This window comes from Maniola hyperantus, chromosome 14, assembly GCF_902806685.2.
Source record: "Maniola hyperantus chromosome 14, iAphHyp1.2, whole genome shotgun sequence".
In the NCBI taxonomy this organism is placed as follows: domain Eukaryota; kingdom Metazoa; phylum Arthropoda; class Insecta; order Lepidoptera; family Nymphalidae; genus Maniola; species Maniola hyperantus.
Window position 1 is genome coordinate 5,480,629 of NC_048549.1, and position 25,841 is coordinate 5,506,469.

The 25,841-nt window shown below is 36.2% G+C and overlaps 1 protein-coding gene across 2 annotated transcripts in view; it reads right to left on the bottom strand.

Moving 5' to 3' along the window:
• Positions 1 to 23,132, bottom strand: part of Mrtf (Myocardin-related transcription factor) — a 60,063-nt gene extending 36,931 nt beyond the window's left edge. Inside the window, exon 1 of one of the 2 annotated variants that reach the window (XM_069503044.1) lies at positions 22,952 to 23,132. Coding sequence is in view for 1 of the 2 variants with exons in the window: in XM_034975252.2 (XP_034831143.1) it covers positions 17,613 to 17,685 (73 nt within the window). In the remaining variant the exon portion in view is untranslated. Of the gene's footprint in view, positions 1 to 17,612; positions 17,786 to 22,951 lie in introns of those variants that run through there. The other variant, XM_034975252.2, reaches the window with a different exon arrangement.
• Between the last annotated feature and the right edge of the window lie 2,709 nt (positions 23,133 to 25,841).

Here is a 25,841-nt window from a genome sequence, read left to right on the forward strand (position 1 = left end):
AGAAATAGAAATAGAAAGATTTTTTATTCAAATAAACTGTTACAAGTAAGTACCTACATACTTCGGAATCGTCAAATGCATCTGCACAGGTTCAGAATGCCTTTCCTACCAAAAAGAACCAGCAAGAAACTCGGCTTTATATCAGAAATCGGTTTGTACGGCAGAAGATTGCGAAATTCGCGTCATTAAGCGCCAAACGCCCCCTCCTTCGCCGCGCCGGTATGACCGAAGAGGATGACGTCCCCAGATGACAACGTCGTGCAGACAGAAATAAATCTGCAAGCTAAACAAACCCAGCATTTCCGGCAGACACGTGTGCACTGACACAATTAAAAGACTCCTTAAACCTGTTACAGAATTAACCCCTTTTAATGCATAATTTTAATAAGATCGTTTTTTACACGACTGTCCGAAGAAAGCAATGTTTGAGGGTTCATGTATCCCGTATGTAAATACCTATGTGACTTTCTTTATCCCCCATAACTTCTAACTGCCTGAACAGATTTGGATCTATAGGGTATCGTTCCACTCCACTGGCTATAAATTAAAAAAGTCAATATGGCTGGTTTATAGCACCATTTTCATATGACGCCATTTTTATACGACGCGTCGTAGGTTTCTACGTAATTTGTATGGAATATACCTACCTATATTATTGACCTATTTTCGAACTTATACATATATTATGTAAAACGATGATATAAGTGTCAATAGGACACTTATATCAGGTACTTATTATACTAGCATTCGGTTAGTCTACTAACCTGAGTCAGATGTCTGAAATTATCGTATCTAAATTGGTCAGATTTCTCACACCTGCTTATATATCTTACATTTATATATTTATAGGTACTCGAGAATAGATATTCATACACCCATATGTCTTTTATCTGACTTGATATTTTTGAATATTATGAATAAGTGGGACATTATATTTGTCATGATTTGCCATTAGCTGTGTTTATAAGCTTTTTGTTGATATATATTGTTTGGAGTGAAGACGTAAATGTTATTACGTAGATACGGTGCGCACTGCGCGGTGTAGCGATCAAATTTTTCCAGATAAATCGACTAACAGAAAGTTTTAAAAAATTCAAAAATTCATCAAAGAGCTCTAAATCGCTGAGACTTATGGTTTTTCTTATTTAATTAGGTAGATTGTTATCAAACTGAAATGCGAGGTTAAACTATGTAACTTTAGAGTTTTATGTGAAAACTATCTGATGCCCGCGACTTCATCCGCTTGCAGTTAGGTTTTTTAAAAATCCCGTGGGAACTCTTTGATTTTCCGGCACAAAAAATCACGCCAATCCGTTGCACCATTGCGACGTGATTGAAGGACAAACCAATAAACCACCAAACAAACACTCTTTCGCATTTATAATAAGGGTTGGTTAAGAAGTTTAAGTCTACATTTTATTCACGACACCACAGAAACCTTACGAGAATATTATCGTTGGATTTACGAACACTGATAAAAACCTGTACTTGAGATATATTTTGTTATGGAAAGTTATAATAGTGAGTACGTACACAATACACACGTCACGTTACACAACGTCTAAACTATTTAAATAACAATTAATCGTCAAATCAACTTTGTAACAGGTACATCGAGCCGAATCGAGAATGAGCCGCCAATAATTGGCATCAATGCATGAATTTGTTAACGAGTAAATTATCACTTGGTACTAGGTGCGTTATGAGTAATAATCACTACGGTGGCGTTGCCAGAATGAGGATTACGTGTGATCAATGGAGTATGTATCCAATACAGATCATTAAAGTATTAGAATAGTTATATGGTCATAGTTATCGACCTAGAATAGAAGACCAACCTTGAAGAAGGCAACCTTGGCCACCTACTACTAGGCTTCTGGAGTAAGCTCGAACTGTGGGCATGGAATGGCGGGAAGGGGCTCTCCACTCACAAATGAAACGTCTAAGGTGAGGAAACCTGTCCGGAAGTTGTGTCACAAATTAGAGAAGTGGGCGGTTACTGAACACTGAACAGTTTCGAGATACGCGGCGTGACGCATGAAGGTTGCGTCGGGACTCGGGACTATACAGTATTAGTCCAGCAGCCGCCAAGGATTTTTTTTCTGAGAGATACAATAGCTACCTCTATCCAGAATTTTCACAGAGCAAAACTTGGGCATCTCGTCAAATGGAATCTACTCACGAAAATCCAGCCTGTTATTAATCATTAAAAAAATCCATTGGCGGCTGCTGGACTATATGTATACAGATGCAGGTTGCAGTGAACAGTGATATAACTTAAAATCAACTACAGCGTGACAAAAATTCGAACTAAACAAATAAATATGACATTATTATAAAAAAATATCAAGTGAATTACATAATATTATATTGATACACAGATGTATCATCCTATATGACTTATGAGGACATAAAACAGTCTATAATTTGTGATAGCAAAGGTATCCCGGTGCTACGATACGACAACTATAAAATCAGCACATATTTATCGAGCAACCTTGATTGCAATTTTATTACTCATAATGCTTTTCAAAATACGTAATAAACTATAAAAGCTTCACAAGCAAACTTTTAACTATTATGAGTTCATAAAATCAACTGATACAGAAACAAGAAAATTAACTTTTATATACTGTTTATCTAGCAGTTAGTAGTAATCCCCAAAAGAACGTTTCAATGTCGCAGCACCGACAGTTGACTTTATTTTAGAACGGGAGTATAGGCATAAATACTTGGGAAAGCTTAACGGCGCAGCTTATCTAGGAGTTTTTGACGAGCTCCCTAGCGCAGTGATATGCACTGTGGTCTTATAAGTGGGAAGTCCCTGGTTCGATTCCTGGCAGGGGTTTGGAATTTTATAGTTTCTAAATTTCTGGTTTAGTCTGGTGGGAGGCTTCGGCCGAAGCTAGTTACGAGTAAGAAATCCGTGCCGCCAAGCGATTTAGCATTCCGGTACGATGCCGTATAGAAACTAAAGGAATGGGTTTAATAAAAACTGTCATAGCCCTTACAGGTTAGGCCACTTCCATCTTAGACTGCATCATCACTTACAACCAGGTGAGATTGCAGTCAAGGGCTAACTTGTATCTGAATAAAAAATAAAATAAAAGTTATAACATAAACTGAGTTACAAGGTACAGTTTATAATAATATATTAATTAATAATAATAATTAATAATGACGTTTAAGAATTAATAATGACCGCCGAAGTTTTTAGCAACTATAGCGTGGCTATGAAACCATGCCTTATGCATGTTCTGAGTACTCATTGTACTTCCCAGACCTTAGCCTTAGGAGTATAAATAAGAGTTTTATAAGAAATGTATTCCTATCACGTAATTCCACAATTTCTAAATAGTTAACCTGGGTAGATATTTGAGAATAACTTACGATACCTATTTTATATGAATCTAAATAAAATAGTAAAATTCAAAGCAAAGATTTTGTTTATTTCCTCGCGTGATACAAAAATTAGTCGTACGATGTTGAAACTTTGTTACTATTTTTATTTTTAATGGTGACCCAATAGTGGCCGTGTAACATTGTTAATGGATGTCATAACAAAATCTTGTACTAATCTAAAACTTTTCCACTTTAATACTATAACGCAAAGCTTTTGTATACTGCTTTTTATTGAGTGAGACTTGACAATTGAATTTTTTTGTTTTAGGTTCTATTCATCAACATCAACCCATCGCTGGCTTCGTACTGAGTATGGGTCTCTTCTTAGAATGAGAAGGGTTTGGCTATAGTCTACCACGCTGCCAAGTGCGGATTGGCACATTTCACACAACTAAAATAAAAATAAAAATCTTTTTTATTCAAATAAACTTTTACAATTACTTTCGAAACTTTGAGAACATTACTGAGAACTCTCATACAGAAGTCAGGTTTGCGCTTGCGCCTAAGGTCATAATAATTAGATGTCTAGACGTATTTGACAGTAATTTAGGACTAACAAGATGGGACATAGCTAGAAACTGAGAATGGTTAGTTAGTGCCCAGTGGCCAGTTGACAAAGCTCCAAGATGCTGTCGCCGATAACGGTAAATAGGGTTTATGTGGTCACACCTCGAGTGCATATTGCATCGCAATCGCATGTGTGCAGATTTACCAGAGGGTGAAGCATCATACTAAAATGTTGGTCTCAAACTGCAGCAAGGCCAAAATTTTTTTTTGGTAACCGAAAGGAAATTTCCTCGAGAAACCGACGTTCTGAGGAAATATCGGGTTTTGTAAGATTTCTAGGACACTAAAATCAACTCGATGGCCACTGGAAACCTCACTCCTCAGCGCATATTAGAAAGGCTCAGAGATCTCTTAAGAACGCATCGGTGCCTCCCTTGCGCCTAAAGGAGGGGCACCAATACTTGACATAGCTACATCGTGCAAGGTGTAAGGTAGTTTGTCTAACTTTTCCCCAGATGTGGAAGTGATATGCGAGGGACGTGCTTGGTCCAACAATAGGATCGCTTCGTTTCACAGTCCAGTTCGTCTTAGCTGTAGTGGGGGTTTAATGAAGAAATCATAACTTAGCTCATTTCTGGGGACAAGCCACCTTTATGATACAATGACATCTTGGACAAAATCTTAAAATACAACAAACAACGGAAAGTTGAACAGCTGAAGATGATTGAGTGAAATACGCATGGTACTTTATAATCTTACTTTGAAAATACCCGAAAAGCTGATGTAGGCAAACTTAGACATTGGGGCGTGAGCTGTCCGATTTATAATAACAAAGATTAATCATCAGATGGCACACATAGTACGGAAGAATGTCACTGCCCTCTGGAGACGTGGCTTTGGCAAACTTTGGAAATCAAAATTTCCAACTATACAGACCAGATGTTCAATGTAAAGGCACGAATAACAGCGGTGTGATTTACGTTTTAAGTCCCAGTTTTAGTTGATGTTTTTCCATTTTATATTAAGTACATTATATTAATATGACTAGCAGATGCCAGAGACTTTATATTTTCCAGTTCGACATAGAAAATAATAATAAAACCGGCCAAGTGCGAGTCAGGCTCGCACAACGAGGGTTCCGTACAACAGTCGACATTTTGCACGATAATTCAAAAACTATGATGCATAAAAATAAATAAAAATCTGTTTTTACGAGTGAAGACCTTTCATATGATACCCCACTTGATATAGATATCTTACTTACAAATTCACGGTTTTCAGATTTTTCCCCTAATGCCAGCTATAAGACCTACCTACCTGCCAAATTTCATGATTCTAGGTCAACGGGAAGTAGGAACCCTGCAGGTTTCTTGACAGACAAACGGACAGACAGACAGACAACAAAGTGATCCTATAAAGGTTCCGTTTTTTCTTTTGAGGTACGGAACCCTAAAAACACTGTTCCCTTAACAAAAAAGGAACTCTTATAAGATCACTTTGTTGTTTATCTGTCTGTCCGTCTGTCCGTCGTTTCTGTCAAAAAACCTATGGGGTACTTCCTGTTGATCTAGAATCATGAAATTTGGTGGGTACGTAGGTCTTATAGCACTAGTAAAGGAATTAATCCCAAAACCGTAAATTTGTGGTTCCATCACCAAAAAAAAATTAAAATATGTTCATGAACAAATAATTCGTATTTTCAATTTTGAAAGTAAGATAACTATACCAAGTGGGGTATTGTGTAAATACATATGTAAATACATTCTAAAACAGATTTTTATTTATTTTTATGTATAATATAATATAGTAGTTTTTGACATTATAGCAAAATGTCGAAAAAGAACGACTGTCGTAGGTAACCCTCGGTGCGCGAGTCTGATTTGCACTTGGCCTGTTTTTTATCTATCTCTACAGTCTACAGTTAACGAGATCTCTCTCATTTTTTAATATTATGGAATACTAGCTGATGCCCGTGACTTCATCCGCGTGGAATTAGGTTTTTAAAAATCTCGTGGGAACTCTTTGATTTTCCGGGATAAAAAGCCTAGCCCATGTCACTCTCCAGGTCTTTATCTATACCTATGCGAAAAATCATGTCAATCCGTTGCACCGTTGCGACGTGATTGAAGGACAAACCAACAAACAAACACACTTTCACATTTCTAATAAGGGTACTTACTGATAACTAAACATCTATAAATAAATGATTCTTTATAAATAGTAATCAGTAATCACACAAATCGAAAGCCATCTTAACGATTCAATTGTTTCCATCAATGTCGTATAACATTTTGTTTATGAAGATTTATTATGTTCCGGCCGAAATGCCACCTGTCGTTTTTACGAGATGTGTTTAGAAAGAAAAGTATAAAACTGGATAGTACATCGTAAAGCATCGCAACGCAACGAGGTCAAGGTGGATATAGAATGAGGACGACTTTACTAATTACACTTTAACGTCGAAAACAAACTTGGATACGTACCTAGGGTATGGGAAGGGAAAATTTTCTCGAATATTTTTTCACGGGACGACTAAAAATAATTCTTGCTTCCAATCCACTCAGGATACAAGAGATCAATAAATAAACAAAATAATTACTGAATTTATACTAACTCAGGACTACAATTTTTTTTTACAAGTTTCACAAAATGGAAGAATTAACTAATTTTTAGCACAACAATGGATTAAGATTACACCTAATTGGTTCTATATAAAACTCTATTGCTTTTTTTGAACCACCAACAGAATCATACAAAAAAAATTACATTATTCAAATCATGTGGCTCCGTGCACATTAGTCATAAATATTACTATGCTTATTGTAAGATAATATAAGTAAGTCTGGTCCATGATGGACTGGCCTCATCAATGATAGCTTCATTACGGATGGTCAGTTCAGACTTCAGATACTTAGATACTTTAAATAGTCTGGCGGTAATTTACTGGTAGGTAATAAATTAATTGTCTTTAAAAATATGCATTTTGATTGAGCCAAAATATTACATTGTATGAGATAATAGCGCTCTAAATACAAACGCAGTTTGATTCCTATTTGAATATTTATATCAATCCAACTCACTGAAATTTTGTAGATTACGTTCTACAAATTTTAGAGTACTTTGTTTAATAATAATATAATATAGGAATGGCGAATGACTCTCCTCTGAGGAAGCAGACAGCCGCAATTTCATCAGTTGCAGCAAAATATAACGTTCAACCCACTGAAATCTTGATTCCATCTACTACATACATACTACATACATCCTTCGGAACACTTATCTGATTTTAATTCGATTTACGCGGTCAATTATATTAGTAAGTAAGTAAATCATAATTTTGTAGAACAATAAGTGTTATATATTGATTTGTTGATAGAAAATGTAAACTGATATAAGGTTCGGGTTGTTATTCTAATTAGTACTTATAAGGTGTTAATTACGTTTTTTCGTACTGTCGGTGGAGTATGCTGGTGGATTTCATATACTTAAAGAGGAAGTTTATCTTAGTATTTTTGTTATTTCACATATTAAGCGCATACCTAAAAATGCACGTTATTTTTCCACGTACACCGTAAAGGCCGCTTTAATAAATAATGTAATTAACGTCTTAAACAATACCTGATATGCATATAAATTAGAGTAAACTATGCAAATTAGAAAAGCAGACGCTGCACCTGTTCTTCGATGTAGAGAGATAGCAGTTAATAGGTATTAACTATGAGTAGTATACTTATTCTTCCCACCGCACCGTCAAGCATAGATCACATCGCGAGCGAAAGATGGCCATCGTAGCTCACCTAAGGTACGCTGGAACCTGGCAGCCCGACACTGTACATCTTCACCCTCCGGCCACACACTGGCCGTGTGGCATGGCCAGTAGCGAGGAAAAGAGGCAGAGACGTAGTGTGGCTGCGTTACTCGCGTTCATGCCCGAACGAGAAGCATGGCGTGCGGCATGCGAGTAACGCAGCCACACTAGATCTCTGCCTCCATTCCTCGCTATTTCCCTTGCCATACGGGCAGTGTGTGGCCGGGGGGTTAGTATTCGATGTTAACTTACAATTCTTAGCTCGTAGCTCGCATAAGCTAAGCTAGTAATTTAGCATATACGAGCTAGGCTAGCAATCTTTGCTAAAATGTGTAAGGTTCACATTATTAAAGATATACAGTGACAGGCTTTCAGTCGAAGCCCGTCTTTTTGAAGCGCCAGAGCGAACGTTAAGAAATATCTACATAAAAATTACGATTTACGTAATTTCTATATTTCTATTGCAGGTGAGATCAAGAGCTAACTTATCATCGAATAAAAAACTATCTAATAATTATAATCTATATCTTATGCATGAATCATAGGCAAAGGCATGTGAACAAAAACATAGTCAAAATTCTACAAGTGATTTACATATGAATTACACAACAACAGACAGTCAGTGCCAAAATTCTATTTGTGACAAACCGAGACGGGTATATTTAACTGCCACCCATAAACTGCTCAACACTGTCTTGAACACGGGAAAATCACAATATAATCTAAACAACAACTTTGTTCGACGTCCAAATTCTTAAAATAATTTTAACCGCCATTTCGTTAAAATGAAAATAGTCTAAAAGCTATTTTTGAGGCAATTTCAAAAAGGTTTATCGAGTCGACCGGAGACCTTAGAACTGGCGGCTTGGACAAAGAATTAGTTTGGCCATTCAAAGAGGCAATGCTGCCAGCATCTTGGGGACAATGCCTCGCTGGGGTGGTGGTGCTGAGGTTTTAGATTTAATTTAATTGGTTCTAGTTTTTTATTTAACAAAACACTTTTGATTTAGATAAGTTTATTTTATAGAATTCATTGTTATTTATAATACTAACTACCTAAAATTAAAATGTTTGAAAATACGTGTATGTTTAATATTTTTTTTGAAGCAAATATTCTGAAGTTTTGAGCGGAACTCATTGGAAATTAGTTTAGATATAATATATTCAGTGAAGATCTGATGAAAAGTTTCGGAGATGAAGGACAGAACTCCTCGACAGGTAACAGCAATTCCTTAAAAGCAATGGTTTTCAGATATTCCACCCGTGCGAAAGCGAGGTGGGAAAGAGCTAGTGGTTTTGTCAAAGAAACATTTCCAGATTTTAAAATTCAGATTTCAGTCTAGGAAAAAGTCATTGTACGATCGGTACTCGATGGAAAATGAAACGAGAGACAGCTACCGATCGTATTTCTAAAACAACAGCGATTTAATTACACAATGTGTATACCAGCTTCATTTCTGGGAATAATAATGAATTTGCTTGCGATTCCTTAAAACAAACATTCCATTATGTGCGACAGAATTACCTACAACCCATACGCCAACGCCTTTTGCATAAATAGATTCATTTTCTTGGATGAAAATTCACTACATTTAGGGTTTCGTACCTGAAAAGAAAAAAAGGAACCCTTATAGGATCACTTTGTTGCCTGTCTGTCTCTCTGTCAAGAAACTTGGTAGGTATAGTCCGCGAAAGGTCGAGATTGCAATCGGAGTGGGTACGCCCCACAGACCCACACAGCTCCCGCACTAAAGCGGTGCGGGCGAGCGCAGGCGCTGTGCGGATGTGCGGGGAGTCCCCCTGCTCGTACCCCTATTGCCATTTCGACCTGTCGCGTGCTACAGGTAGGTCTTATAGCACAAGTAAAGACAAAAAATCCGAAACCCGTGAATTTGTGGTTTCATCACAAAAAAAAATTAAAATGTGTTCACGAAAAATAATACCTTTAGTAAATCACATACAGATGGGTATCATTAACTTGCAGTGATGTACCTACATAAGTGTTAGATATAGATATCTTGTAAGATGGCACGGAACCCTTCGTGTGCGAATCAGACTCGCACTTGACCGGTTTTTAATATGTACATAGGATAGGGCCGTCATCAAAAGCGTGGAAATCTCGCAGTCACGGCCTATTTACGATCTGACAAAACATGATGTCAATGAAGAAATATGCGATTACGTTAAACAGTGGCTTCTATGTATTACGAGTATTTCATTCCGTACACGAAAAGGGAAAACATTCTCGTTTGTAGTAACATTACTGTCAGGATAGGGTAGTAAAGTTTCACGTGAAACCAAACAAAAACTGACGAGAGCGCAAAACAAATATTTGCACAAAAGCTGCGGGGTATTCTGTGCAGATGAATAATACGAGAAACTATGTTATTACTACAGAAGGTTTCAGATCATGTATTTTGTATTTAACACAAGAGTGAATAGGCATCTTATAGGTAAACGCGCCCCATCTTAGGCCACATCATCACTTTCTATTAGGTGTGATTGTGGTCAAGCGTTTGCGTATAATGAATTTTAAAAAAAAGATATCCATACTTCATCCATTGCTTATTAGTTATTATAAACGCTGACCAGTGACCGCGGACCAGTAGGTGTTCGAGAGAGGATCCGAACCGCGAGGCACGCGCGAATCTGCGTGAGTGTGAACATCTGCCCCAGAAAGGTAAGAAATACACAAGGACAGAGACAAAAAATTTGTAGGAAGTAAAGAAGGAAACACGCCAAGAGTAAGATTCGGCCCATATAACAGAGAGATTGGTGGAGTCATGAGAGGTTGTCCTCAAACACAGCTTGTGAGTAATTGTGTATCATCAAAAGACTAATCTAAATCATTTATTGTTAACTAGGTGATGCCCGCGACTTCGTCCGCGTGGATTTAGCTTTTTAAAAATCCCGTGGGAACTCTTTAGTTTTCCGGGATTAAAAGTCTATGTCCTTCCCCGGGATGTAAGCTAACTCTGTACTAAATTTCATCGAAATCGGTTAAACTGTTGGGCCGTGAAAAACTAGCAGACAGACAGACAGACATACACACTTTCGCATTTATAATTAGTATGGATTCAAACTCAAGCCAAATTAATAAAAGATCGATAACAAAAATAGACTAACTAATAAAAAGCAGCATTGAAGTGGCGTGACACGGAACGATCAGGTCATTATCGGCTCCAACAGCGCCTGACATTGAGATCAGCGCGCATCGCCACCTGCCACAACATTGCTTCACGCCGTCATAACAACCTGACTAGAGTACGAGACAGCCCGAGCGCCTATCACGAGGCAGATCAGCAATCATATCAATCTATCACATCACATAATATTTCTAGTCCCTATATTATAAAACTTGTAAATGTTGCATTCCGATAATTTCATGGTAAACTCAATAATCTCTATACCCTATCAATGAAATCAGCCATGCGAATATATGACACGTCAAATCAAATGCAGGTAAATACATTAATGAACTTACTCAAATTATATTAAGTACCTACCAGCAGATACCCGCGCGGCGTGTGGTTTCCAAGGGTATCTACTCGAGTATTTTTTCGACATTTTGCTCGATAAAAATGTTCATGAGCGGCGGTAATCACTTAACATCAGATGACCCGCCAGTTCGTTTGCTCTCCATTTTTATTATAAAAAAAAACTATTACTTATAAAAATAAATAAAAATATATAATAATACACGTAAAGCCCTTTTATATGATATGATGACCCCACTTGGTATAGTCATCTTACTTTGAAAATTGAAAATACTTTTGTTCATGAAAACTTTCTAATTTGACCTATTTGACTTTGACACGACAGACGGACAGTCAGACAGACAGACAGACAACGAAGTGATCCTATAAGAGTTCCTTTTTTTCCATTTGAGGTTCCATACCTCCATATCCTAGAAATAAAAAAACACTTTAAGACCATCTTCGCATTATTGCCTTTCTAATGAAACCGATTTGGGGAACATCGGTTGGATGGTTTCAAAGTCTATAACGGACACAGGTAGAAACATTTTTTGTGCTTTATATATTAGAAAATAACTCAGGCGTCTAGTGTAACTTTTCGAGAACCTGCAATTTATTACTGAAGTTGGATTTATTATTTCAAACAAGAAACAAGATTATATTCTTTCAAGAGACAAGAGCTTTCAAAACAGCAGCTGTCGCTAGCTGTAAATAAAAGTTAGTATACTAGAGATGATTAACTCAATGACAAAGATCCAGACAAATGTCTGGGTTTGAATAAAATTAGAATAACTATCGTGTGATAAAAATATTCTGTGGTCGACAAACTCGATCAAGGTGCTTTCAGACTCAGACCTTCACTGACTATTTACCAAACGTCTAAAAAACGTTGAACTTGAAAGAAAATAAAAACATAATACTAATTACACAAAGCGGTGATTCAAAGCCTGGCCTGCCCTGGCAAAGCGGTGATTCAAAGTGATGGAAAGGCCTTCTATTCGGGACGACCGGAGATCGATCCCGGGCACGCAGCTAACTTTTCAGAGTTGCATGCGTTGCGGAGTGCCTTTTAAGCAAATAAATATATAACTTGCTTTAGCAGTAAAGGAAGTGATATCAAAATATGTGAAAGGAAAAGTTGACTGACTGACTAACTGATCTATAAACGCACGGCTCAAAGTATACGACGGATCGTGCTAAAATTTGACATGCCGATAGCTATTATTACGTATGCATCGGCTAACAAAGAATTTTTGAAAATTCAACCCCTAAGGGGGTGATATAGGGGTTTGAAATTTGTGTAGTCCACGCGGACGAAGTCGCGAGCATAAGCTAGTTTCTTGTATATTTAACATCGTGAGGAAACCTGCATGCCTGAGGTGTTCTCAAAGGTGTATGAAGTCCACCAATCCGCACTTAGCTAGCGAAGTATTCTATGACTAAAGCATAGCCTTTTCATTCTGAGTGGAGACCCGTGTTCAGTAGTGAGCCGACCATGGATTTATGACGATGCTTTCAAATTCAAACGTTACTTTTCCTGTCCAGGTTAAATGAGTATGCTTACTTTAGCCTGACGAACAAACACACTTACCGTTGGTTGCACTAATATTATAATTAGTGAATAGTTTGGGATTTTACTGTTCTTTTCATAAACATTACTATTAGTAAATCATATAACAGAAATTATGTACGAGTAGACTATGAGTCATTAAAGCCAACCAACCAAAAAAAATATGGATTTGCACTACATTTTCCCCTTTCCCCAGATCAATTCTTTACTAACTATACTTTGAAGTCGAATACTGACATACATTATGGCCTATTAATGATACAAAAAATATAACATGAACCTACATATTAGTCATAATAGATTTATAAGTCATAACTGCATGCAATAGGTGAATCGCAGCGGCGGCGCCCTAATTATGCAAGAGACAAGTATGCGCCGCGAGAAATTGCACGGCATTTGTTTACGGTCCTTCGTTACATAAGGCGTCCAAGACTGGAACGTCCTGCCCTCTATTTATATTCACTTTCATCCCATGCCTTGCGAACAGTTGCGGGCATTCCGTACGAACAATATGGTACTGCTGACCTATAGAAATCATCTTATTAGTTAGAGCGTAAACACTACGACTGGATATAAAAATGTGATAATATAAGGTGATAGGTATATAATGCTTTTTACGAGTAGGTATCTCTAAGAATGCATTCTACTGACTCTACATTAATTTTCATGGATTTAGTAGATTAAAGACAAATCTAACTCTACTTCGGATTAAACTGTTAAAGTACAAAATCATGCAAAAGTAGAAAAATGCGCTATCACTTAACAATATTTTTCTAATCATCAATCCGATACTTTCTCTTCATAATCCTAAGAGTATTTCAGGCGGTAAAGTTCCTGGTCATTTTGTTCACAATCCTGCAGTTACAAAATCGGCCAAGTACGGGTCGGACTCGTACACGAAGGGTTCCGCACCATAGTACAAAAAATAACACTTTTTAATTTTTCTTAATTTTCATGGCGGCTATTTTGAAATTTTTATTATTTGTGTACAAATAATACAAACGTGCATGTGTATTGCCGGACACTATAGCGGCACACGATATATACACACGAACACTGAAAATGAATACTGTGAAAAATTCAACTCTCTATTACGAATCACGATACAGCCCGCTGACAGACAGACGGACGGACAGCGGAGGCTTAGTAATCTATCTATCAATAGGGTCTCTTTGGCACCCTTCGCGTAAAACCCTAAAACGTCTTGCCCTCTATTAATACGCAATTTTCATGCAATATCTCGTGACACATATCACCTCCAGTGACTAAGGGCGGTCTAAAGATAATTTTCCTCCTAAACTAAGCCGTTAGCCGGATTCGACGCCCGCCAAATTAGCATTTTATTGTGTACCTACTTTTCACGGTTTGCAACGCGTTCCCGTTAAAAGATTACCGTAATGTAATTAAAAATAGCTAAAGTAGATGTTTTTGTTACACTATGTGGTGGCTGCACATTATTATATTTATTAATATTATCTTAATTGCATTTCTTAATAAATTGCAAAAGGACCTATACGTTCGTTTTAAACTTATCAACATGTTGATGCATAATAATTTTCCTTAAAAAGTTGTGTGTGTCAAGGCAATAGGTATACATTTTTCTAATAGATACCTACCTATCTAGTTTAAAATAAGGCATAAAACACGAGTACAAGTTCCCTTGAGTTATTTGGAATATATCTTGCATATAATAATTTCAAAACCTGCTCTAAGAAATTCACTACATACATTTTATATTAACATGTAATTTTTATAAGGACTAGCTATTGATATTAGAAGAATAGGTTCAGTGTAGGTTGTTTCTAGAAGGAAAATAGTTCACGTAAAAACGTGCTATTATAACGGGTAACGTACCTACTACGATTCGTAAAATGATTTTGGAATATCAATATTTCAAAATAATCGTATGAATCGTGGTACCCGTTGTTTACATAATAATAAGAGTAACCATCCCGTAGTCGGGTAAAAAATGTTGCAATGAAAGCTTTTAGATGCTTTTAGTAAACACGGTTTAGCTCACAGAACGAAATTCGGTGAAGGCTGACGAAAATTATCATTAACCACTAATGTGTTTAATGGTCATTAGTAAAAGCAAGCAGATTTGTCAACGCCAAGCCTTTTGATTTATAATTTACCGTCTCCAAGCTTTCTTAAAATACCTACTGATACAGTAATGCAAATTGATGCAACTATGTTAAAAGTGAAAACTTCTTTAGGCGCATTGGGCGATTTTGGGATGGGATGCACGATCGATAATATATATCTATACCTAACTACCTATATTATATTATACCTACAATTTTTGATACCATAATTAATTTTAAAATCCAAAAAACCTTCGTTATTTCATAGTTTTAAGTTTCTGTCGGCAGTCCTCATACTGACTGCTAATTTCTTTATCATAGTTACATAGCTATTAGTTACTTATTGATTTGGTTAAATTATAACTATCCGAATGCTCAAAACAAAGCAATTTAGTTGGCTCTACCGATAAACAATATTAAAAATGAAATGATTTATTCAATATTTGGTTTAACCTATTACATAAAATATCCAAATTTTGGGTCTAACTATTTCGTTATCAACTCTACGAGTCTAGAGTTCTAGACCCAACAGCCCATTAACAGCCCGTGAAAGAAAAAACTCCCCTCCCATATCTTCATTTTTGACGACTAACTATAGGTTAAACATACAGAAACTTAGTCAAATTTATAAAGAACTAGGTGATGCCCGCGACTTCGTCCGCGTGGATTCAGGTTTTCAAAAATCCCGTGGGAACTCTTTTCTTTTCCGGGATAAAAAGTAGCCTATGTCCTTCCCCGGGATGCAAGCTATATCTGTACCAAATTTTCGTCAAAATCGGTTGAACGGATGAGCCGTGAAAGGCTAGCAGACAGACAGATAGACGGACAGACAGACAGACACACTTTCGCATTTATAATATTAGTATGGAAGTATGGATTGACGAAATCCATGGAGTTTCTAGAGGTTCCTGGCGAAAGTCATATTGCAACTCCTACGCGAGATTCATTCATTTTAAAAGTCTGGTTTGAATAAAGCATAGTTAAAACTTAAAGTATATCATAATGTCGAGTTAATGAATTAACACTTGTAGGTACAACTTGTGCATCAAGTGCTACATTTCAGACCTATCCCGGCGGTGTAAACAACACGCACGTGGCTTCACGCAGCGTGAAAAGAACCAGTGACCCACTGAAGAATATAGGTAACTGCAAATTGCAATGCTCGGAAAATCCTGTCATAGACTTCAAAGCTTCAAAGCGATAATGCCGCAAATTGTATGTACTTATCTAGTGTTACTTTTGTGTCTTTCTTTTATAATGGTATACAATAAAGAATATTAAAAAATAGACAAAATTAAAGAAAAAAAACCGGCCAAGTGCGAGTCAGACTCGCTCACCGACGGTTCCGTTTTACAGTCGTATTTTTTCGACATTTTGCACGATAAATCAAAAACTATTATGCATAAAAATAAATATAAATCTGTTTTAGAATATATAGGTAAAGCCTTTTCCTATGATACCCCACTTGATATATTAATCTTACTTTGAAAATACTAATTATTTGTTCATTAACACATTTTAATTTTTTTTGTGATGTAACCGCGAACTCACGGTTTTCGGTTTTTTCCCCTTACGTCTGCTACAAGACCTACGTGCGTACGTATTTGATGATTCTTGGTCAACGGGAAGTACCCTCTAGGTTTCTTGACAGACAGTTAGACAACAAAGTGATCCTATAAAGGTTCCTTTTTTCCTTTTGAGGTACGGAACCCTAAAAACAACTTCTCACACCAGGGCGCGTTTGAAACCGTCACCATTATTTACCTCACTTATATTTTTTTGTAAAATTCGAATATATGCATACAAATCGTGTTATGTTAAATGGTAAAAAATAGCTATAAATCATTGAATCAAAAGCAAAATTAAATGTCTATAAATCAACATTCAGGGAGCTTCCAGAACACCCAAAAAACCGGCCAAGTGCGAGTCAGGCTCGCGCAATGAGGGTTCCGTACTATAGTCGTATTTTTTCGACATTTTGCACGATAATTCAAAAACTATGATGCGTAAAATAAATAAAAATCTGTTTTAGAATGTACAGGTGAAGACCTTTCATATGATACCTCATTTGATATAGTCACTCACTTCGAAAGTTGAAAATACTAATTATTAGTTCATGACCACAATTTAATTTTTTTTGTGTGATCTAACCCTAAATTCACGGTTTTCAGATTTTTCCCCAAATGTCAGCTATAAGATCTACCTACCTGCCAACTTTCATGATTCTAGGTCAACGGGAAGTACCCTGTAGGTTTCTTGACAGACAGACGGACAGACAACAAAGTGATCCTATAAGGGTTCCGTTTTTCCTTTTAAGGTACGGAACCCTAAAAAGAAAATCTGATGTTCAGAACTTTTGCAAAGTCAATGAAAAAAGCAAAACATCCAAGAGGTTAGCTTCGGAAAAGTAGAAAATAGGTGGTAGGTACATACATTTGGTAATTCAGAACTTTTGGGTAGCCTATATGTTTGTAGATTCCTATATGTATGTTAGATGATAAAAGGAGCGCATGAAAGTAAGATCAACATGAAACTTTATGACGCTATTTTTTAATTGATAAGAATTCATATAGAATAATATAAACAAAAAATTGGCCGACAAAAAATCTGGAGTGGAAGTTGCATGTATGTTAAGTGATAAATAATAAAATAGATAGATAAAAGTAGCGCTCGTTAGATCAACATTTACTTTTAATGCTAGCTGGCTAGATTTTTTTAAAGTGATTAAGGTTTATACGGTAACCACAAACACAAAGGTACCGTACCGTCGCAGTGCTTGCAGCGCTTGGGCTCCGGGGCTGCGAGCTCGTCGCCGAGTTCGCGGTGTCGTACCGGCATGGCGGCGCATCCCGCGCCGGCGCCGCCACCTCCCGTGTCGGTACGGGGCTCACACGCTCGTCGACCGCTTCCCTAGCGGCTCGGTAGCCACTGAGCCTGATCGATCCGCCCGCCCCGGCCGGTAGGCGGCGCCCATTTGCAAGTTATTTTGGGCGCCCGTGACTCACAGCTCGGACTGCAGTGCTAGGCGATGAACGGCGCCCGCGCATCACAGCCTTTACTATGCCACCCTGCCTAGCCAACCGACAACGATAGGCTGTTTACTAGCCGTCAAAATGACGCCTTCTTCCTCTATCCTGGGTTCTTCCTCCTCCTTCCTGGGTTCCTCTGCACTAAGAATATCCCGCCTAATTGGAAACGATTACAACTAAAATTCGAATTACGTATTTAACCCTTTTATAACGATCTATATCAAGAATGTGCTAAATGTAGGTTTACAGCGCACGTGACTCGTAGCCACAGCTCGTACTGCAGTGCTAGAGATGAGCGCCGCACGCGCATCACACTTCGCAGCTTTTACTGTGCCACCCTGCCTAACCGACCAACATTGACCGGCTGTTACTAACAGAATACCGCCTTCTTCTTCTTCTATCCCGGGTTCTATTCCGCACTTAGATAATCCTGACTGATTGGAAACGATTACTAATAAAATTCGAATCTCATAACTATTCAACTTTTTATACAATCTAACAAGTGCTAGGTGTAGAAGATTATCAACGCCCGTGTCATTTTTGTGTATCGTGTATTTTTACAAAAAAAAAGTCCCTTAATTATATAAAAGGAAAAGGTGACTGACTGACTGACTGACTGATCTATCAACGTACAGCTCAAACTACTGAACGGATCGGCCTGAAATTTGGCATGCAGATAGCTATTATGACATAGGCATCCTCTAAGAAAGGATTATTGAAAATTCCACCGCTAAGGGGGTGAAATAGGGATTTGAAATTTGTGTATCCCCCCGCGGACGAAGTCACGGAAATAAGCTAGTATATTATATTCCAACAGCTTAAAACTCAGTGTTCGCGATAAGCGACGATCGCATATATCAGCCTTTAAATGGCTAGATGGCATCCCTGCCATACCGACCGCCTGGACAGTCTTATGTTGAAATTAACTTTTTTGTAATTCACAATAGGCACATGTTTCACCACAATCATACCTGTCGGGAAGTGATGATATGGCCTAGATCGGGCTTGTTTGCCTAGATGACCCCTATTCACTCTTGGTTTAAAGATACTCTGATTGTAATTGGTAGAAAACATTGAACACAGATAGCAGAAGAGTATTCCAAATCCTAATCTTAAACCTGCAATTTTAACAAGGAGTTTTACAGTACACCTATATATCCGTCGTGATAAGTAGCACCCGCGCATCACACTTTTCTAAGCCATTATGCTATTCTTCATTCTGATTATGCATTATCGACCGTCGACTGACTTGTCTACTGTCAAAATACTGCTTCATTAAAAACAATGTTATTCCAATTTGATACAAATTGGAATTTAATCTTTTTAAGTATAATGTAGATACGTATACTGACTGATCTATCAACAGCCAGCTCCTAAGTAAGCCTTAATATAAATGTGAATTTGGATTTTGTCACTCCTTCATGCCACGATGACTAAAGCAATTTGGCTGAAATTAGGAATGAAGGTAGCTTATACTCTGAATTATCATATAGGCTACTTTTTATCCTAAAAAATCAAAGAAATTCCTGTGGATTTTTTAAAAATAGGTACATATATCCATGCAGACTAAATCACAAGCATCACCTACTTAGTATAATATAGTTAGGTTTGGCAATGATAAATTCAAGACACACTACAACTTCACTAATGATAAATCATTGCAAGTTGTTTTACATGTTATATCAAAACTCCTGCATGTAAATCACAAAATAGCCAGAGCAATGTCACAACCTTGCGATAGTTTGGTAAACAAGATTCATATCTTGTACAAGTTCTATAAATATGCTAAGAGAAAAGTTTGATATACCTTTTTTCATGGTCATTAAACTGTCATTAAGTTTATGAATTTAAGTACTTATTGGGATTCTCTTGTACACAATCTCTAAACTAAACTAAATTAACAGGTCTAACTCTAGTGTTATCCTTTTCCACAAGCAACATTATGCAAGGGATAGCAATAGATTTAGACGTGCCATTTTAGTTTAGTTTAGAGATTTTGTACAACGGAATTAGCCACAATATTGACTAACTCTTCCTTTTTATTTAATACTAGCTTAGGTTCGCGACTTCGTCCACGTGAACTACACAAAATTCAAACTCCTATTTCACCCCCTTAGGGGTTGAATTTTCAAAAATCCTTTCTTTGCGGATGCCTACATCATAATAGCTGTCTGCATGCCAAATTTCAGCCTGATCCGTCCAGTAGTTAGAGCTGAGCGTTGATAGATCAGTCAGTCACCTTTTCCTTTTATATATTTACACTAGCTGAAGCACGCAACTTAATCTGTGTGGATTTCACAGTTTTTGTTTTAATTTCTTTCTACGTCTTTTAACCATATTTGTGTTAAATTTCATCAAAACTTGATCAGGACTACTCCACAGTAGTGAAAAGTAATATTCAGAGTAGAGGTGTCAAATACAGGTTCATGTGTGTATCACAATATTATCACGTGTTACAGACAAATATTTAATAATTATTAACGTTACATTATTTTGTTACAAAAAAAAAAAATTGCTTGAACCGTGAGGCGCAAGCAGAAAAATGGGTGCAATCGATTTTCGACCTTATTGACATACGTCAGAAAACAGCATTTTAGCAATCTATGAATTATACTGAGCAAGAATATGACAAAAAACAACTTTCTCATAACCGTCAATAAGGTCGAGATTTGCTTGCACCGATTTCACCATGAGGCGCAAGCAGATAAATGGGTGCAAGCGATTTCCGACCTTATTGACATAGGGAACAACATTTTAACAATCTATGAATGATACCTACTGAACAAGAATATGACAAAAAACAACTTTCTCATAACCGTCAATAAGGTCGAGAACTAGGGTATAGCTTGTATTTAACTCGATTGATTTAAATTTTAAATTTTACTCTTAATAGGTACCCAATCCATACCTTCGCGACAGGTCGAAATGGCAAGCGGGGAGGGAATGCCCCGCACACCCGCACGGCCCCTGTGCTAACCCAGTGCGGGCGAGCGAGGGTGACGTGCGGGTGTGCGGGGTGTCACCCCCACCTCATACCCCGATTGCCATCTCAACCTGTCGCGGAATACAGTACGTAGTACCTACCTATGTATGTAAAAATAAAAACAAGTAGAACGATAAAGCAATGTCAAGTAGATACCTACAATACAATAGGTAGGTAAGTTTACCTAGTTACCTATAAAAAAATCTTTTTAGTAGGTAACTACTATATTTATTATCATACATTTCTACATATTTATTATCATACGAATTATAAAATGATGATGATGATTTCTAAAAAGAACAATACCACTTCACGTACCTAACCTATTACCTATAATACTTAAATGTATGATAATACCTACACTTTGAAAAACATTTTCTCATACGATTTATAAAATGACGCAAGTATTTCCAAAAAGAACAAATCTACTATAATAGGTATTATTAACGCGCGACACAAATCTATCACAACACAAAAATGTACCTAATCTACATTATTTTGCCTAATCTACATTACAATTATTCGCATTAAATATTTATCGACACTCAAGTTCACAAATAAATAAAACTGCATTCAAAATTTATTACGAAACAAACAAAATGATAAAAATACTAGCCGCATACTCGTATCATCACAGTCAACATGTAACAGCCAATACGAAAATTCGATGTAATATTATTCACCGTCGAATCGCGACGATATTTGTATTCAGCTGTACCTACCTAATATATTTTATTCTAATATCGTCGCTCGGTCGCGCCGCGCGCGGCGTATCAAAGATCGAACGCCTGAGTTATTTTTTAGGAAGGATTTTCTCAAATTTTCACTACTTATTATATTATATTGTATTCAATTTTGTTTTAATCTAAAAACGACTATCTTGAATACATTTATATATTTAATAATTTATTAGGTACATTATTTTTTGACACCTCTAATTCAGAGAGACAGATAACATACTACATTTGATAACATAATACATTGAAATTTGGTATAGAGATAGCTTGCATCCCGGGGGAAGGACATAGGCTACTTTTTATCCCGGAAAAATGAAGAGTTCCCACAGGATTTTTAAAAACCTAAATCCACGCGGACGAAGTCGCGGGCATCATCTAGTATAAAATAAAAATAAAAATATTTTTTATTCAATTAAACTTTTACAAGTATTTTTGAATCATCAGATGCATCTACCTCTGGTTCGGAATGCCTTAAAAATTGCCTTTATAATACCTTTATATTTATATATAACACCTTTATACCCTATTGATACTTAGTATTAAGTATTGCTTAAGTAGTTAGAAAAATTAAATTGAATTTTACTTATGGTGGTATAAGTATGACACCTGTGTCCTGCACTGTATTCTAAACAATTCACACAAAAAGTAGTTCATGAAAAGGAAAATGTTGCATTTAAATGTTTACATATTGGATTGTCTTAAAAGAAATACCTACAACTTTTAGGACCTAAACTACAATCGGTATTTTTCGAATTTTATTTGTATTTGTGTACCAACTTATAAGGCGTAAAATTTATCTCCTCACACGCCATTTTAACTTTTTGTGCCAAATTTCACGTCAAAGTACGATTTTAGTCCTTATTTTAAAGGTGAACCGTACTTTGACATAACAGTTGACCTATAAAGCTAAAATGGCGCGTGAGGGGTCATTTTGTACGGACTATACTTAACAGTATAATATCATCAGTGATATATCAGTGGTCATTTTACCAATTAGAATTTATAGATCGGCCGGCGAGTAACAAAAATCTTATTACCTAAAAGAATATGAATAAAAGCAAAGTAATCAAGCAAATTGCCAATATTTAACGAATATTGCAAAAAAAACGCTACACATTACCAAGAATTACTCAAGACGATAATAATAACTTTTGCTGATACGCAGTGTCTGGTCGCCGATCAAAATATGACACATGATTCAATGTACTTTAGATAGTACATTTCCTAATAATTTATTCATTTATTTGCAGAGTTTCCGAAGATATTGCTTTTGAATACACCTCTCGAGTACAAAAATATTTTGATAAAAGACAGCAGATTGTTGAACATAAGCGGGTTAGCAAAATATAACTTACCTGAGATCAGAATTTTGAGTTTCTTTTTCCTGTATGACCTAAACTTTAAAAAATGACGTTTTTATTTACAATTTCACTGAAATTCCGTTACACCACGTCACACACTATTTTATTGTCACTTAGAAGCTAAAGATTCGAATGGAGCATTTTACACTTTTCTGCCATTCTGCCATTTTGAATTTTCGGTTTGTGATTGCCATACAATATTTTTTCTCATATAATTTATGTTGCCTCTAATAAAAACTGATTGTGTAATTTGCTAAAAGCTAACGTTTCGTATAATTGACACTTTCAAATACAAACAGAAAAAACTTGAAAGGCTTGAAAAAGGCTTACAAAGAATGCTACTCAAAGAGTATATAATACTACGTTTTACTTTTGCAAGCCTTCTGAGCCATCCACTTTCCAGTCTGGTTAAAGTCTAGTTCGGACTATATTAGTATTTTAGTCGAGTAACGAGTAATTTAGTAACTAAACAAATTTAGTCGAGTAACGAATAATTTAGTAACTAAACAAATTTTGTCGAGTAGATTAGTAAATTATTTAGTCGAGTCAATCCATTTTATTCTATTTTGCAGAGAAATGTGCCGTTTGCTTGATCAAGTCAAGTCGCTTGATGCAGGCCCGGATCTAGGGGGGGCAGGCCGGAGCCCGTGCACCGGGCGGCAAATTCAGATGGCGGCAAATTCAAGCTTGGTAGAAGAATGCACTATAACTAAGCATTATGACAACTTTGCGATTAGGATGGATTAGGTACTAATGTTGACAGTAGGTATAGAAAAAAAATAACAATTTTTAATTATTCTCTGCGGGGCGCGTAGGTATAGGAGACATAGTTTTTGAGTCTCCGGTACCGAACCCTAAAAGCGATTCCTAAAAGATTTTGCGTCATCTACCTGAGGCGTGGCGACTTCGTTACGCCGCCGCCTTGTCATAGCCCTTCACACATATGGTCAGCACCAGAAGACATTGGTTGGTCACATTTCTTTAAATACAATCTATGACAATCTGGCATTATTTAAACTGGCCATTAAAACGAATGCCTGTTTTATTATTTTATAGTTTATGCAAAAACCTTGCCTTTTTAGGGTTGCCGTACCTCAAAAGGAAAAACTGAACCCTTATAGGATCGCTTTTAACTTTGTTGTATGTCTGTCTGTCTGACGGTCGGTCTGTCAAGAAACCTACAGAGTACCTACCTACTTCCCGTTGACCAGGTAGGTCTTATAGCAGACCTCATTCGGGGAAATATCTGAAAACATCGAAGTCTGAAAACCGTGAATTTGTGGTTACATCACACAAAAAAAATATTGTAGTCATGAATTAATAATTAATTAGTATTTTCAATTATTCGAAGTAAGATAACTATATCAAGTGGGGTATCATATTAAAGGTCTTCACCTGTGCATTCTAAAATAGATTTTTATTTATTTTTATGCATAACATTTTTTTAATTATCGTGCGAAATGTCGAAAACGGAACCGTCGTATCTTGAGCTTGACGTTTTTTTACTTTGCTTTATCACAATTTTATTTCACCACTTTGTTGGCGTGATTAATATTTAGGGTTATTCCCGTCACACCCCACCCATACCAAATTACAGATTTCTAGCACTAATAGTCTCTGAGATTAACCGAGGACGGACGGACGGACATGGCGAAACTATAAGGGTTGCTTGTTTACTACGGAACCCTAAAAAACGCATGACATTTTCCGCAATGTTGCAGGTTTCGAAAAACGCTAAAATTCTTATTCGCTTTCGTTAGGCAAACTATAATATTATTATTAACTCTTTCTCAAGGTAAATAAAACGCAAGACTGATATAATTTCATAATATATTTACTTAATTAACAAAATTATTACAAGAAATTATATTATTATTGGCATAATTTAATATTGGATTCACAGGATAAAAATATTCCTAAAATAAATAAAAATACATAAACTTTGTACACAAAACTTAAACGACTAGATACCATAAATTATACAATTTTATAAGTTTTTAATATTGCTGAATATCTACAGTTCAAAACATTTAAATTTTTTAACAAATACAATTATCTATATTAAAAAACAAGTTAACCATGTGTATTATAATTAATAATAATTAATAGCACATGGGTTTTACCTGCGTTAATTTAACAAACAAAACATTCATAGGTAAATAAATCATTTCATTAAATTCATTAAATAGGTAAAATCTTACAGGAGTATAATTTTACATAAGTTCTGAAAATAAGATTATAAGTACCTACTATGTATTTTCATAATCAACATAAAATGTTATTTAACATCGTAACACAATTATTTGGCCGTGTTATTGGTGTTATACAGCAAAAGTTAAGTTACATAATTTATCTGGATGCACTTTACACGAATAGAATACATATAATATTATCAACATGACGCGTTTTAAATGTTATGACGATTCTAAAGCACTTGTAAAAGTTCATCGAAATAAAATTCTATTCTATTCTATTTTCCGATAAATTATGATCAAACCACGCTATATACAAACCTAAATTTTACTATGATTGTCGAGGTTGCTTTGGAATGATTTTTTTTTTAATGAAAATCTGTGAAATTTATTTTATTTTAATTTTATTTTGTTTATTTGAAAGTAATCAACAGCGTAAATACATAATTATTATTTAAATTTAAATCTAGGTATAACAGAAGGCCAAATGCAATAAATACATGGTCGAAGAGCCCGTACACGCCAGAACTACGTCATAGTACTTATGACGGCCTTCAGATTAGGCCACATACCTCAAAAGTGTCAACACAAAGACCATCTTTACACAGTTTCAATTTTAATTCCCGGTAGGTACAGTACGCGCGGCGAGAGTTTGGCTTTGACCGTTATTGCGCAGAAATCAGAAATTGGGT